Here is a 16,274-nt window from a genome sequence, read left to right on the forward strand (position 1 = left end):
CATTCCTTAAGATTACAGCCCTTCAATACCGAATTCCTCTGAGAAGGTCACAATCCACAATGGCTTCTATCACTACCATTGAAAAAGGATACATTTACATAAAAAGTTACCTTATGTTAATAATTCCTGAAGTTATTTCAGTCTTACATGTAAACTTAAAAATTGAACAGGAGACCGAGAAATCTCAAAGGATAAAAAGATAGCAATCTCCAATAAGATGAAGGGTGCTTGCTTCACTTTCCTTTCTATAACAGAGTTATTACTTCTGATTGGAAGAAATGCTGTATATTGATTCAAAGCAGCATGTAAATGATCTAAGATATGCAGGCTGTAAGGCTAAAACATCTTGAAATGTACTAGCTAGGAGTTATTCTCCCAGGATAATTTAAGAGTTGGATAGATCTTAAAATTTGCTTCACTCACTGGTTACTCATAGCATATCAAATTTCGGTCACTTAGAATTTGCCCTATGAAATAAAGATCCACGATGGCAATTTTTGTGCATTCAAGTTGTGCATTCTGCATTTACCATGATAAATATAAGCCAGTGTTTCATTTTAACACTCAATCCTAGGCATTTCTAGAGATACTTCTGCTTGCAACTTGGCTGCAGAAAGGACTCAAAGGATTACATGCTCAACCATTTGTTGTCATTAAGGCCACTTAATGACTATGACTAATGACTAATGACCATTAAGGCCACCATTAAGACTCCAAGCCTGAGGCCAATTCATCATAATTTTGTTTTGGAGCAGGAAATAAAACTCCAAAACTAGGAGAATATATGGCCCCTAGAAACTTTCAGCCTGACCCATAAACATTTCTTAAAATGGTTATGAAATTGTAGTGATTAACATGGCAAATTGTTAAACTGGAAAAAAAATCCATATTCATTACATTTCATTATGATAATTTGAATTAAGTAAAATTTAGCTCTCTTATCTCTTCCCTTCTACTATTGAAATATGACCTTCAGTGTACCATTTAAAGGACAACTATCATCCAATTGCTAATAATTTAAACAAACCTGAGTTAGGAGATGTTCCAAAACAAAATTGTTATCTGTATCGGACCTTGGCAGCCCACAGACTCCCAGAGCCTCTTTTACTACAACCATTGCAACTTAGTGATATAATTTCCCAGCATTTTAAGGCAGGAAACATATGGAAGCTATACTATACATCTTGAATTAGGGTTAACATCTTTACTAAATGAATACCCCTGTCCTTCCAAAAACTTCTACTCTAACACTTAGGGAATGTTATCTAGGCTCATAAGTGTGACAAAGCCTTTCCTGCTTTGCATCATGACTACTGCAGTCTTCACATCTCATAAGGACTTTCCAAAGGTTGTCAAGATATAGTTTTTCACAGCCCTATTTCAGATACTGAACTTTGGTCATGAGTTTGTCAAATTCAGAATTCACAGAGAACTCTGGATAGTTTAAGAGCAGTTACTTCTACACTGTTCTTCTTAACTGCACCAAAGAGAATCAGAGCCCGTGTAAGTGTGAACTTTGGGCATGCTCATGCATGTTACACTAAACCATGGTTTAATATTACATCTGCAAAGCCTTGGTTTCTCTCTGCTAACATATATCACAAAAGGACCTTCATACATTTCTCTCCAGTCATAGGCCTAGCCATCTCTTTTATGATGGGGCCAAAATAGCCACATCATAAGTATTCAGAATCTTAAAGAATCCAAGCAAAGAGCAGAGACCATTCTCATAATGAATTATACTTTTACCTGAATGGGGAACTTCACCAGACTTCCTCATAGCAAAGGTAAGAACTTTTTAAAGTCTGATTCCACCATAGGAGTAATTGCAGTCCCCCCAAATGTAGTCATGCACAACATCAATTTGTAACGAGGTGGTAAAATATGAGGACGTATTTTAGCTGAGCATTAAAAGTGGGATCAAAGTAAGTTTAGCGATTGAGCATCTGTTTGGTTTTTTTAAGCAGAATGCCCTAGCTTCATGTCTGCTCTGCTTAATAGGATTATATCTAGCTCATGACAGGAAAGATCTCAGTTCCAGGAGATCTACTGCTAGTTAAGGTAGCCAATAGGCTGGATAGAACAACTTATATCAAGTTGATCTTGATATAAATCAGCTTCTTAGTCTTCTGTCATGCCAAGGAAAGAGACACACTATAATCAGGTGCCTGATCTATAAGCGCTCTAAATGAGCTTGGTAGGTGAGGTGTTTGTGTGGGGGGGAAATGTACTGAAAGGAATCCCATTGAAATAAATAGAAGTAGGTGAAGGATTGTGGTCTAAAGTAGCCCTACCCAAATGAAAACATTGAGTTCATTTCTAAATCTGCATGGCAGGTAATCTGCCTGCATAGCAGCAAAATAATAAGTTGGTGGATCTATTCTCCAGACAGCTGAGTAGTTATCCTAATAACTCCAGTGCCTCATTTTGGGGTAAGCCCTTACTAATATCTGCCTTCAGCTCCCATTATGATTTTGAGAGCTGTCTTCTACAACATGACAAAGGCAATGTTTCCAAGATATCTGTTAGATGAAATCTGTGATTAGCTCCCAAAGCCATTAGCTTCCATTAAAAGAAACCATTAAACATTGCCTAAAGGTTACCCTCCTCTTTTGCTCACCCTTTCCACCCCTCCTCCAACCATCCTTCTTAAACCTGCTGGTTCATTCTTTGCTTTAAAGACATGGTTTACATTCACAAAATATATAAAGAAAAATATAAGGTTACTGGATGAGCATATAGTGCTGCAGCCTGACAGCTGCCTGCAAATATTTTCACCATGATTATCCTTACTAAAAGTAAATCACTGGGTAAAGATAGCACAAACGTGACAAGGCTCAAATTGGATGTAACCAACACTATCTGGAATTCTTTTGGCTACATATGGAAAAAAGGGGGGGATTGGGATGCCCCAACCCTCCCTCCCACATTGGAATTATAAGCAGGGTAGGGAGAAAAAAATGAACGCCCCTTCCCTGCTGGTCTTGTAAGGAAACTGGCTTCCAGAATAATTGAGTGAGGTAGATATTAAAGGAACCTTATTTCAGGGAATGAAATGAGAAAACTACAACCTATAAACCATTTACAGTATAAATGTTTAATTAAAGTCAATATTATTACCTTGGAGTGAACTGCTATTGGGACATGCTCAGCAGGAACCTTTATGGCAGAGGCATAACTAGTGGGACAGGACTTCTACTATAGACAAGCACCTATTTTGCAGTCAATGGTTGAAACCACTGCATTAAGATGATGGAAATTACTCACTTTTTAAAAAGCAAAATGAAAATAAACCAGATCTATTAAAGGTTTAACGCATTTTGTCGTATTTAAAAACAACCTCCCTTTTTTTAAAAGGCTAAATAGTTTATTCCTCTGCAGTCCTTAGTAGCCTCACATATGTTTAATCTGCCCTCCAACCCCAGCTGGAAAAAGATGACCATCAATTGGTGAAGTGACTCTGTACTGCAAAATTGTATCGTAAGCTGGTTTGCAATATTTTGTACCATTTATGGAAACCATTTTTAAAGGACTGGTTAACTAACCCATGTTAAAGGAAGGCTGACAAAATCAGAATACGTTGTCCAGAGTTTGTTCACTGCGATGTGTGAAGCAGGTCCTGTCTGAGAAAAACTCAAGAACGTGAGAGTTCCTGGTTCAACATGCACAGTAAAAAAGGGGGGGAAACAACATAGATGAAACCACCTAGTTTGTTAGCCAGCTCACTGAAAGGTAGAGCCAAATATGCTCATTTGAAAAAACAGTGGCTTGCCACTATATGGAAATCTGGCCTGAAAGGAAGAGATTTTCAAATGTTATTAAAACGATGCATTTAGTAATTCTTGACTTATGAGTATTTGTTCAGCAACCATTCAAAGTTCTAACGGGACTGAAAAAGTAACTTACAACTAGTTCTTGCCTTTGTGAATATTGCAGCGTCCCTACAGTCATGCAATCATAATTCAGGTACTTGATAACCAACATGTATTTACAGCACCTGAAGCATTCTGGGGTCATATAATTGCCAGTTGTGATTTTCCCAGCTGCTTTCCATCAAGCAAAATTAGTGAGGGGAACTGGATTCACGTAAAGTGTGATTTACTTAATGATTGCAGCAAAAAAAGGTTATAAAATTGGAAGTAGTCATATGATGGCTCACTTAATGATCGGACGTTCTAGCAATGGAAGTTCTAGTGCCAACTGGGGTTGTCAGTCCAGAACTACTTGTAATATCATTCCATTTAAATATGGTTTGTGGTCTTTAACACAAAGGTTCTTCATTTTAACCTATTCCAAAATGTGACTGGCTGAAAGAAGAAAATGACCATGCTGTACCTAAGCTGAACAATGAGTAAAAATGCCCAAATGTTGCCTTGTACTACTAATGTGGTACTCCTCATTCTCACAATGCTACGAATTTAACTCTAGAAGTTGAAAAGGGTCTACCTAGAATGCAATTCACTATGAACTCCTACCATACAACCTCCAGAGATTTTCAATGGGGTTTACTCCTACTTTGCCTGGTGGATTCTGCTTTACAGGCCCCAGAAGGATTGAATGCAGGAAAGTTCAGAGTTCAACTGTAGCAGGGCTGAAAAGAGCATTGCAGGGCATACATCAATACTGCAATTTCTGTAGCAGAAGTAAATTGACACCATTTTTATGAACTAACAACGCTGCACAAAAGGAGGTCAGAGATGCTATACGTTCCTATAAGCTGGCACCAGAACTGAGGAAGATTTGTCTAGCTCTTTTGTAAGGACTAAAATGTTTGCTGGCAGTCATAACTGGTTAAAAACAATGTTTTTTTTAAAAAAAACAATTTAATGTCTACTAACAAACATTGTACAATGCACAAAACAGTGCAAAACATATAGGAATCAGATTTCACATTTAAAAAGTCATAATAGCAGCACACCTGTGATAACTTACCCCAAAACAAAGATAAGATTAAATAAACCACAATGCAAGAGTCTTTCTACTGTTACACTGTGTAATGAATAGCTTAGATTGGAGGTTTGGTTTTGTAGAAGGTTGTTCTTTCTTTCATTTCTTTTCTTTTAGGAATTTTTTAAAAAATGATCAGAACTATAAATAACTTTCTGGCAATATATACAGACATCAATAATTTAAATATGTTACATCTACTCTTGCATAAAACTCTCAAAGAAAAGTGCACCATAGAATTCACCCCCTCCTTCTTCCATTCTCCCAATTGGGCCTTGCCTTTTCCTTCTGCCCTGAGGTAGCTTTGAAGGGAGAATTCTCAAATCCTGGGAAGAAAATGTGTCACTGTCATGGTGGGAGACACTTTGTTGCCTTTCTTGGTTCTTCCATTTTTGCTCAGGGCCATGTACATTCCAGGATAGATCTGGGACTCATAGGCGTTGTAGTTGTTTGGCAGCAAAATCTCTTTGAATTTACACTCATCACCAAAATGGCTCTGAAATGAGAGTGGAGAAGGAAGGGAAGAGGATAGTGAGAGTAAGGAAGAAGTTAGATATAAAAATGTCTTTGTGTACATATACAAGGAAAATACACCTGAGCACTTGGCCTTCTTTTTTGTTCTCTTTTCAATACTATCATACAACTCTAGCTTTATAATGTCTTTCAGATAATCTTACCCCATCCCAGTTCCTTCCAGTTTATTGTCTATAATTTTCATATTTCCAGAAAATGTAATCCAACACTTATGGAAGATATTGAATTGGAGAAGTTTGAGGCAGACAAAAACTATGATCAATGTTTACCAGTCCATCTGAGGACTTCATTAAATGGAAAAATTAAATTTTAATGATGGAATATTTGCCAAAGAGACCATAAGGTAATCTTGGTATCATCAATAAGTTAAGGATAGGTATTGTTTAATCAAGAAAAGCAATAGTCTAATCAAGAAAAGCAATAGTAATGTCTAATCAAGAAAAGCAATATTTGGTCAATTATCAGATTTGGTAATTTGATCTAGAGAAGCTTCCTATGTAAATGATGTTATATATTATATATACCCAACACCTTGGTTCCATTCCTTTGTTTCTCTAAAATTCTCACTTCTCACAATTTTCACAAGTATCTCACTTTTATCTTCCTAAATACTCCTGGGTATTTATCATGCAAGATTTTATCTTTTTCCCAGAAATATACTTTTTCTAATTATGCAGGTAACTCACCAACAGAAATAATTGTCTGTTTTACTCAAATTATGATTAGCTGGATCAATGAATGTTAGCTTCATTTTTGTTCATTCCTATACAGGAATTCCTATACATTTTTAAAAATGTATATACTGCCCAAGCATATATACAAAAATGCATATTGAAGTTGGTATAAATTTAAACTTTCCTTTTTAAATGCATCTTTCTTACATTTTTTTAAATCAAGACCTGCAAAAATTGAGTTCAGAGAAACAATTACTGTATATTTTAAATCACACAAGAGCAGCAGGCACAGATGATATCAATTCTCATCAAAATTCACAAAGATCAATTGCTCAAATTTACATGTAAGTCCTCGACTAACAACAGTTCATTTAATGACAGTTCAAAGTTACAAAGCACTGAAAAAAGTGAGTTATGACCATTTTTCACACTTACAGCTGTGGCAGTATCCCATGATCATGTGATGAAAATTCAGAGGCTTTGCAACTGACTCACATTTACGACAATTGCAGTGTCTTGGAGGTCATATTTTTGCAACCTTCTGACAAGCAAAGTCAATGAAGAAGCCAGATTCACTTAACAACCATGTTACTAACTTAACATGTTGCCAGAGATTCATTTAATAACTGTGGCAAGATTGTACCATGGGCCAAAATTCACTTAACAATTGTCCCGCTTAGCAACAGAAATTTGGGGTTCAGTTGTGGTCGTAAGTCTAGGACACTTATCGTCCTGCCTGTTCCTTGATCTGGAATAACAGAAATCCAAAACTGTTCACTTAAGCTAGGTTCAGCACTACGTCTTTCTCTACACCGGTTAAACCAAGGGTCCTCAAACTTGGCAACTTTAAGACTTGTGAACTTCAACTCCCAGAATTCTCCAGTCAGCTATGCTGTTGAAGTCCACAAGTCTTAAAGTTGCCAAGTTTGGAGACTTCTGGATTAAACTCTTGGGACTAACAGCAGCATTTCAAAATAATTTTATAAATGGATTTTTCAGGTTTCAGGGTCTAAATATGGCCGAATCCCAAAACATGTACAGTACACCTTTAGTACCTGCTTTCCATTCAAATTAATGCTCAAGGCAACCTAAGCTGTGCACACCCTATAGCTTCTTCCCTCCCCCCTTCATTTCCCCTTCTATCAATTTGATTTGCTTTTAAAATTCTTGGTAATTCTGCTGTTTTTTTAGTGGCTCCCTGACTTTTAAAGCATGTGCCTGAAGCTCACAGTAATATAATACATATATAATGTAGAATGAAAATTAAAACTCAAAAACAAATAAATTGAAAAGACTTTTTATTAATTGAGGTTACATATATTCAGTTAAAAGTTTAAAACACAGACTGTTTATGGAATCTACTCTACAAAGATCCTCAACTTTTTACACAGATTCCATATGTTAAAGAGGATTCCCCCCTCTCCTCTTTTAATACTAAACTCAGAGAATTGACGGTTTTAGAAGTATAGATGCATATACTTTTCTATACAGGGGACAGTCTCCTCTTACACAGAGAGCAGTAAAGCCCTCAGATATTTCCAAGCATGGAAAATCTTCAGGCAGCTGCCTTAAAAATGAAGGGGGAGGGACACATCTTTATGTTATATTAAGGATGACAAGAGACCTTTCCCCTGAGTGTTACATTTTCTTCAAGAAAATTATGGGGAGCTACTTGCTGGAGCAACAAGTTATTTTTCCTCTGTTTTAAATATATAATGTTATTAAAAATTTTATAAAACAGGACTAAACAGTGATAGAAGGAAATAAGAAGGAAAAAAATGAAAGTGCAAAAAAGTAAAAGAAAAATAGAAAAGAAAGCAAAAAAATATTTAAAAGTGGCTTTCAATCTTTATAAGAGTTGTAACCACAATTGTAGATTTACCTCTTTTTCTAAAGTTACACCATGACACTTTACTTTCTGTAATCTAGTTACCTCTCTAAAGTTACAGCATGGAGTTTTACTTTGTATAATCTAATCTAATTAATTATTAAAACCATGGATCATAAGTTCCTTTTTTTGTTTTATGCTAAAATCTATAAGGAGTTTCCAGGTGCCAATAAACATAGATATTGCCTTCAAACAGGTCAATTTGGCCATCTAAGCAAATTCTTTCAGCTTCACCATCTACAGTATTCCTAATATAGTAGCAGGGGTGGGATTCAAATTTTTAACAACCGGTTCTGTGGGCATGGCTTAGGTGGTGGGCATGGCTTGGTGGTCATATGACTGGGTGGGTGTGGCCAACTCAATATCACTCACATCGAGGCACGCATCTCCTCACCTGGCCTCTCATGACTGTGGGGATGCTGCAACAATCATAAGTGTGAAAAATGGTTATAAGTCACTTTTTTCAGTGCCATTGTAACTTTGAATGGTCACTCCACACAAGCAAAGTACCAGCAAAGGAGGGGGAAAAATTCCAGAAAAGTTCCTGAGACAGGAAGTCTAGTCCTGCCAAGAATGTAATAAGGGTTAACGGAGAGGCAGTTTCTGTAAGCAACACCAGAATGTTTCCTTCCTGCCTTCCTTACAGGATTAGGCCAGTAATTTCTTCTAACAACCGGTTCTCCGAACTGCTTAGAATGTTAACAACCGGTTCTAGCAAATAGGTGTGAACTGGTAGAATCCCACCCCTGTATAGTAGTATTACCAAATATTTCCATCAGATTCTGTTTTCTAAATAATTCTCAGTGTGCCTCATCTGGCTTTCCTTTTCTGCCTTTTCTCTTTCTCCCACTTTTATCCTCACTCTCCCTCCCTTCTTTTCTCTTCTCCCCTAATAGCCTTGCCTCCTCTGCAGAACATTTAAATTTAAAAGAATGAAATAACTTTTATTTGTAAGAAATAAGTATCAGTGAAGCTGTGCTCTAGCACTTCAGGAGGAAAGAACCAAATCTTATAGGACTCAAATAAAAATGGACAAAAAACAAGGGCTTTATAAAGCGATTGCTTTTTTCCAGAAGATTATGGTTATGTTACCAGTACTTTTCATATATGTCAATGGTGCCTTATATACATGGATAATAAAAGACAATCTTTTTATACAGTATAGAAACTTGCTTATTCTGGCCAGCAATATAAAGTAAGTATCCATCATTCTATATTCCACAGGTAAGCTTTTGGATATGGATGTATCACCATAAAATCACATGGTTGATGGGACATTGGAAGATTTCTGGGTCCAACTCGTACCTATAGCCGCTATCTTCATATTATTCCAGATGAATGACCTTGAAACTTTGCCTTGAAAACCTATAATGGTACATTACTTATGACTCCAGGAGGCAGGCTGTCCCATTACTTAATAGCACTTGCCACCAGGAAATTCCTCCATATTCCATGTTTGGCTATCTTTTTGTAAAGCTTGTACCTTGGGTTCTATGGAGAATAAATCCATTTCTCCTATACCTCGCCTGTCAAGTATTAAAACATTGCTATCATTTCTCTCTCTATTTTTCTCTTCTTCAGTTAATGTACTCACTTCCTTTAACTGTTTTTTTCATAGGTTTTAGCCTCCAAGCCCCTTTGTTGCTCCTCTCTGCATTTTCTCCAATTCCTTGGTATTTTTCTTGTATTGTAGTGACTACATCTGAGCACAATATCTCAGGGGTGGGTATCCATGCAGCAGAAAACATAAATATCCTTTCCTGTGATCTCATTACTACACTTCTGCTGCATTGCATTGGCTCTTTTGGCAGCTGCAACATGCTGCTGGCTCATGTTTAACCTGTGGTCTACCACCAGGATGATCAGATTCATCCTACTAAGCCAAGTACCACCTTTTTTTTACCTGTGCACCTGGTTTTTCTGAGTACATTGATCATAACTGAACTGCTGAATGTTCTTTCCCCATTTACAGAAGAAAGTATACTCATGTAAAGAAAACAGCAATGTTGTTTAAGGGTCAAGTATGGCAAATATGTCATAACCACCCACCTACTCTGAAAGAATCTGATTATTCTTATATTATTCTGAAAAGAGTCAAATAGCTGATTGACTTCTTAATTTTATCTATTTTGGACATAAGCTGTCCAAGGACAATTAGCAGAGCTGCAAGAAGGAATAGTATTATGGGTTTGCTATGCTGCTTTCTGTTGCTCCCTATATAAAGAAAACCTAACTCATCCAGTAACAGGTATTTGCCATAGTTTATTTACTGTGTTCCAAATCACAACCAAAGGACTTGACATAGATGACGCCTTTGGCTTGAAGGAGACAGTGTAAGAAAATAAGTCAAAGCATTACAGTCTGCCACCATTTGAAACTTTCCTTACTCTCAATTTTTCCCCGTCTGAATTTGAAATGGTTTGCTTGGAATACAGTCCAATGACTATTTATACTAAGCCCTAAATAAAAGTTATCTACCTTAATGACACTGAACAAAGGATGTATCTTTCAATTAGATATTTAAGAAATGATAGGTATATAGAAAATGCAGAAGGAAAATGATCATTTCTGGCAAACCGATATAAATAAAGGAAAGGTTATTGTGTCCAAAATCTTAAATTATCTGAATGTACAATGCCTTTTACACCCTTAAGATTTAGCCTCCGTTCCTTTTAGGCAAGACAGTAAGAAAACAGTTCTTTCTTTGGCAAAAATTTCTGCCTACATCAGCTCATATCAATAGAAGGACTACAATAGAAAGACAGCTGGAAATGACCAAAGGGGTGTGGGGAAGACTTGTGTTATTTTTAGGAACTAAATAGGCTACAAGAATTGAAATGGCTCTCCAACCATTTTTGCTCCAGATTTACAGATTCAAACAAATTCAGTATAGAATAAAAAAAATCTAAAGACCCTCATAGCTAAACTGTCCTTTTCTTCCATTAGACAGTACATGAATATATCCATATGTAATTAGTCTTTGAGTTTTGTTATAAATTAAACTGATTTGCTTTTTTGTCACATAGTGACAGTTTGCTAAATTCCAGAAATATGTCTTATATAAAGCTTTATGTAGCAAAAAAAGAAACATATCCCATCATCCTATTTTTTATTAGTGTTTGCCATTTCATTTCTAGTCCCTCAAAACTTTGCCATAAAGTTATAACTTTAAATTGAATAAAGGGAAAAGGTATTCTGTTATAAAACACACAAAAAGTAAACATAATAACTATTCCATTTGTTTTAGGACTACAGCTCTCCAACTTCTGAACCAGCATAGCCAGTGGCAAAGTAGTAGTCCAAGAACATTGGAAGATTGCAGAAAATTACAAGAGTTGAATATCTCAGAGCAATATGCTATCTTACACTTTGCAAACCTTTGTGTACACAATGTGCAATCCTTTGATTTCCCAAATTAGGTGATTGCAACACTTGGAAATATATGTGTATATTAAACAGAATTTTCTTGAGTATCAGATAATCTGACTTTCTGCTACAAATACAGAAATGTTTTAATCATAAAGTACCCTTTACTTCCTACAGCTGTTTGTAATGTCCACATCTGGGATGATTAGATAATTCTCCTCTTAATGTACTTAACAAGCACATCTATTTAATCTATCTACTAAAAGCCTGAGACACTTACTTGTCTTTCTAGTAGTGCCAACTGTGTTGTGTTCATCAAATGAAAGTACCATTGATATACATTATTTTTAAAAGGTTATTAAAAGTCTTTAGCTGAAAACCTTCATAATTGCTACTTACAGATCCATAGAGTTTGCCTTTGCTGTTCATTGCTACAAAAAGTCCACTTTTAACACCAAAAAGGCTAACCACTCCTCGTTCCACTGGAGAGATTTCCAGTAAACCTTTAAGAGAAGAAGAATACATTAGAAACAAACCAGGATATGGATATAGGATTACATGCAATCATAAACCATTTGAATAAAGAATACCCTACTAACTCTATTACTCTTTAAGATATGTCAGTAGAACCATACCAGTAGGGTTACTTTTGTGGCATGAGGCATGCAACAGCTACTCAAAAGTTTAGGAATATTTATGTGTATCTTGTATTAGGGCTTTGTAGGCACCCATATTAGAAAGCAAACATCAAAGTACTGGTATTAAGATTCAGAAAAGTTCCACTGAGCTTCAGGTTACTCTAGAACAGAAATTGGCAATCTCCAGCTTATGGGTTGGACCATCCAGCCACAACTGCAGATCCACTCCAAAAACTGTTGCCAGTCTCTCCCATTGTTCTTTTTCACCAATCTTTTCAAAACTTCCCGGAAGAAAAGGATTGGTTCACTCAGACTTAGAATAAATTGTTGAAGTATTGAAAGCTTTATTTCCCACCACCTTATTCATAAGGCTTAAGAGTTGTTGTGGTTGTGTCCAAGTTGCCATCTTACCATCTGTGGAAGGTCTTTTTTTATTCCCCCATATATTGTAAAATATTTATATGGAACATTGTTGGCACAATTTTCTCCTAGAATACTGTGGGTATTGGGTATTGAAGAATGATATGCACCTAATGCTGAAACTTGGGATTAAACGTCACTTGTGGTGGTATAAGCAAAGACCTTCCATGATATTGGTTCAGTTCTAGTGAAATTAACAGAATGGAGGTAATGACCACTTCTGGGTAACCAAACCATCCATTTTCTTTGCAATTGTCAGCCATCTCTTGCCCTCTTGTTTTGGGCAGCCCTTCTCACTGACCTGATTCTCACATTCAGGAGCAAGCCCATTTTGGTAGGGAGATGGTTGCAATGGGTGGGATAAACATGTGCAGAACCGAGCTACTATTCATTTAACTGGAATCCACATTTTGATATTTCCATGATATTGCAGTTTTGAGGGGAAGGATTTTCAGTTATTCTTTGATTATTAATAACTATGTTCCACTATATTTTATGTTTATATACCACCACTTGTGCTTCCCCACTTCGCAACAATGAGAAACCCTGTCATAAATGTTGATATGTGTGCAAAGAAACAACCTGGAGGCTGTAAAAACACTGTTATTATGAATCCTGTCAAAATTGCCTTAATCGGGTTTTATTTAGTGAACCACAACTGGCTGGTTCAAGCATGCCGACTTTAAACCATGATTTGCAAACCACCACTAAGTGGGTTCACACATTACATGGAGACAAAGCATACCCCGCCTTAACAACAAGAGTTTTAAAACCTCTGAACAGACCCACGGCAAATATTATCACTGATTCCCTCCCCACGCTTCAAAAAATATGACTTGAACAAACTACTTTCCATAGACAATATTCTACATGATAACCCACCTCTATACAGAATAACAGCTAGCCCTGCTCAGGATATGCCTAACATATTGATCTACAGTCTCTTGCCTCAATAAAGTTACAGAGCACACAGTCATGAGGTTGATTGTTGCCATGAAAGCACCCCCCCTTTGCCTTTGCCAACTAATTTTAATGGGGTTTAATTATTCCTGCCCCCCTAATTTTTTTTATAATATTTTTAAAAAACTTAATTTTTTTTAACACCAACATTTTAATTTTTGTTTAATATTGTGATTCTTTATTATACACCACCCAAAATCCCTCTTTGAGGGAGATGAGGCAGTTCAGAAATGCGAAAAATTAATTAATTAATTAAAAATGCTGTCTAATTTAACTCCTTAGCATGCTCACTAATAGCTCTTCCAGCCCAATTCAGCCAATGCACTGCCTGCTATTATTTCTTTTAGAAGGTGCTTAAAAGCAGCCTTCTCAATCTATTGGTAGCAGTTTCCAAATATGTGGAACTGGAAAGAACTCTGCTGGCCACGGATTAGTAACAAGGGATGCTGGAGTCCGACATAGCTGGCTTGCAAATGCTTCAGGTCTTCCTTCTGCTGTGATTGAAGAGCTAGCAGAGATCCCCCACCTCGCCCAGCTTAAAATAAGTAACTGACATGTTTTAGGACACATGAAACGTTTGTCATGGCGCAGTCTTTAACCCCTCCTCTGGGTCCTATTGTTTCAGTTGGGGTGTTAGTTAGAATTAGAGCTATGGGGCCACGGGGTTAAGTCACGAACAGATGCTTTTAGGCTATCCTAGTTCTTGGCAGAGAAGGATGGGATCTTGAATCCCAAATTAACCACTCGTCAGCCTGTGGCAAAAGCAGGGTTAGGGACTTAAGAGTAGCTGCTCCCCATAACCCTAACCGAAGCTAGGCTGTTAAGGAAAAAATGTCTACTTTTGTTTAGAAAGTCAGAAGAAGGTCCTGCTTTAAATTGATTAAGCTCAGGTCGGAGGGAATTTCTGAGGGCCAATTCTTAAGTAACTCCTCCCGCTTCTGTTCTTGGCCTGACCTGCACAAGGAGCAGCCAAGTGCAGTCAAATCACCCAATATAAAACCGGGGAATCTCCCTTTCCAAAGATCATGTCACCCGCCTTGCATAACAAACGCAACCGCTGCCACTCATTGAGCCCCAGCTCGACTCTACTGTAGTCAGTTGCCACTGTATTTCCAAGAAGCGCCTTTCTCAGTTTTCCCGGGCAGTCATGAGGACCAATAATTTTGTCGAGGTGAAATGGATTCCTTCGCTTGGATGGCGGCTCTTATCTATTCCGGAGAGACGGCGAGATAATCCCTTCACTCCTTTCACACGTTGCCTTTCCACTTCAAGGCCGAATCCCAACCCTAGGAAAATAGCGGGGGGGAAACGTCCAGCAAAACCCTCGGATCGATCGCCGTCCTGTCTGACTTCGCGCCGGCTTACCCGGCAGCTCAACGCGCGAAGGAAAAACCACCTGGCGTTTTCGGCTTTCACCGAGGGGCGCCTTCGCGTTTTTTCGTCTACCTGGGGGAAAGGGTGGTTTCCCTCGGTTTTAACCCTTTCGTTCCCCTGCCGCAGCGCGAGGCTGCTTTTCGGCAGGTCCAGCTCCTTTGGCTTTGACCCTCGACGCTGATTGCCTGAAGCGGGGAAGGGGAGAGGTTTGGCGCCTTGCCCTGAAAGGGGGCGCGGGGCTTTTCTCCTCAGCGAGGTGTTGCCTCAGAGGACGGACGGGCTCGGTCGAGAGTCTTCCGTCCACCGCGACCAGTTCACCTTCCCGGGGCACAGAAGCAACCCAACCCACGGGCCGTTCACGGGCTCCCCTTTCCCCAACCTTAGGATCCCACGCAGTTCTGAAGGGGGGGACCGCGCTCGCTGGCAGGCCCCCTTCTGGGGGGGGGGGTTTCTCAGCCGAACGGATCCAGGTGGGCAGAGGCGGCGGCGGGGGGGGGGGACGCAACCAACTTACTGTATCGGTTTTCGTCGTGGATCCCGTTGATCCGGCTGTCCGGCAGGACCTGGATGTGAAACCCGATGCCGACGTTGCAGTAGAGGCGCCGCAGCCTCTTGATGCCCAGCAGATAGTCCCCGTCCCGGCTGAGCAAATTCCTTTCCCCGGCGGGGAGCCTGGCCATGGAGCGCGAGAAGAGAGTCTCCCAGCGCCACTCCAGGGTGTCGTTGTGCTGCTGGGCGAAGACGGGCATGCAACGCCCCGCCAGCCAGGGCGACAGCAGTCCCAGGAGCAAAGCTGGCCAGCAGGCCGGATAGGGACCAGTCATCCTGAGCGAACGCGGGCAGCACACGTGGTTCCAGGGGAGGCAAGCGGCTAAAAATACACCTCTCCGGCCAAACTCCTGCCCCAGACTTAGATCCCAAGAGCGGGGTGGGGTGGCGGTGAGGGGGTGGGTGCAGGGAAAATAAACAAACAAATATATATATATATATACATACAAATTTATATACAAATATATAAAGAAATATATATATATATATACACTACACACGAAATATATCTGTATATATTTCGTAGGTGTGGGGGCGGGCAAGTAACTCAGCACCCTGTGGAACTGGAGAGTCGCTGCTTAGATCGCATGGAATTGGAATCCGGTGCGCAACCGGTGGGGCAGGCTGGCAGCAAAGATCGACCCCGCGGCAGCTTCTTCTGAACTTGATCTCCGCTTCTGTCAAGTGGGGACCTTCTCCGCGCGCTCACTCACGGCCCTTCTCCCCACCCCCACCCCCGAAACCACGACATTTATATATCCAGCGGGGCCTTGATACCTATTACATCACCACCTATTGCTGCCTACAAGCGACTTGAACTGGACGCGAAGTGATCACCCCGAGATGGTTCATCACAACCAATTGGGTCTAAGAAGTGGGGGAGGAGAAAGGAGGAGGGAATATATGTCAACTTTTTTAAAAAAA

At 39.1% G+C, this 16,274-nt stretch overlaps 1 protein-coding gene across 1 annotated transcript; it reads right to left on the bottom strand.

The window, feature by feature from the left end:
- Positions 1–254: 254 nt before the first annotated feature.
- Positions 255–15,625, bottom strand: FGF4 (fibroblast growth factor 4). Its single transcript, XM_026664620.2, has 3 exons — positions 15,316–15,625; positions 11,809–11,912; positions 255–5,443 (listed from the first exon to the last, which is right to left on the bottom strand). Exons 1-3 carry the CDS (start codon positions 15,623–15,625, stop codon positions 5,267–5,269), a joined length of 591 nt encoding a protein of 196 aa, XP_026520405.1. The 3' UTR covers positions 255–5,266.
- Between the last annotated feature and the right edge of the window lie 649 nt (positions 15,626–16,274).

The sequence above is a fragment of the Notechis scutatus genome, chromosome 1 (genome assembly GCF_049901735.1).
Source record: "Notechis scutatus isolate UNSWTSFEM ecotype Mainland chromosome 1, rNotScu1.2, whole genome shotgun sequence".
In the NCBI taxonomy this organism is placed as follows: Eukaryota; Metazoa; Chordata; class Lepidosauria; order Squamata; family Elapidae; genus Notechis; species Notechis scutatus.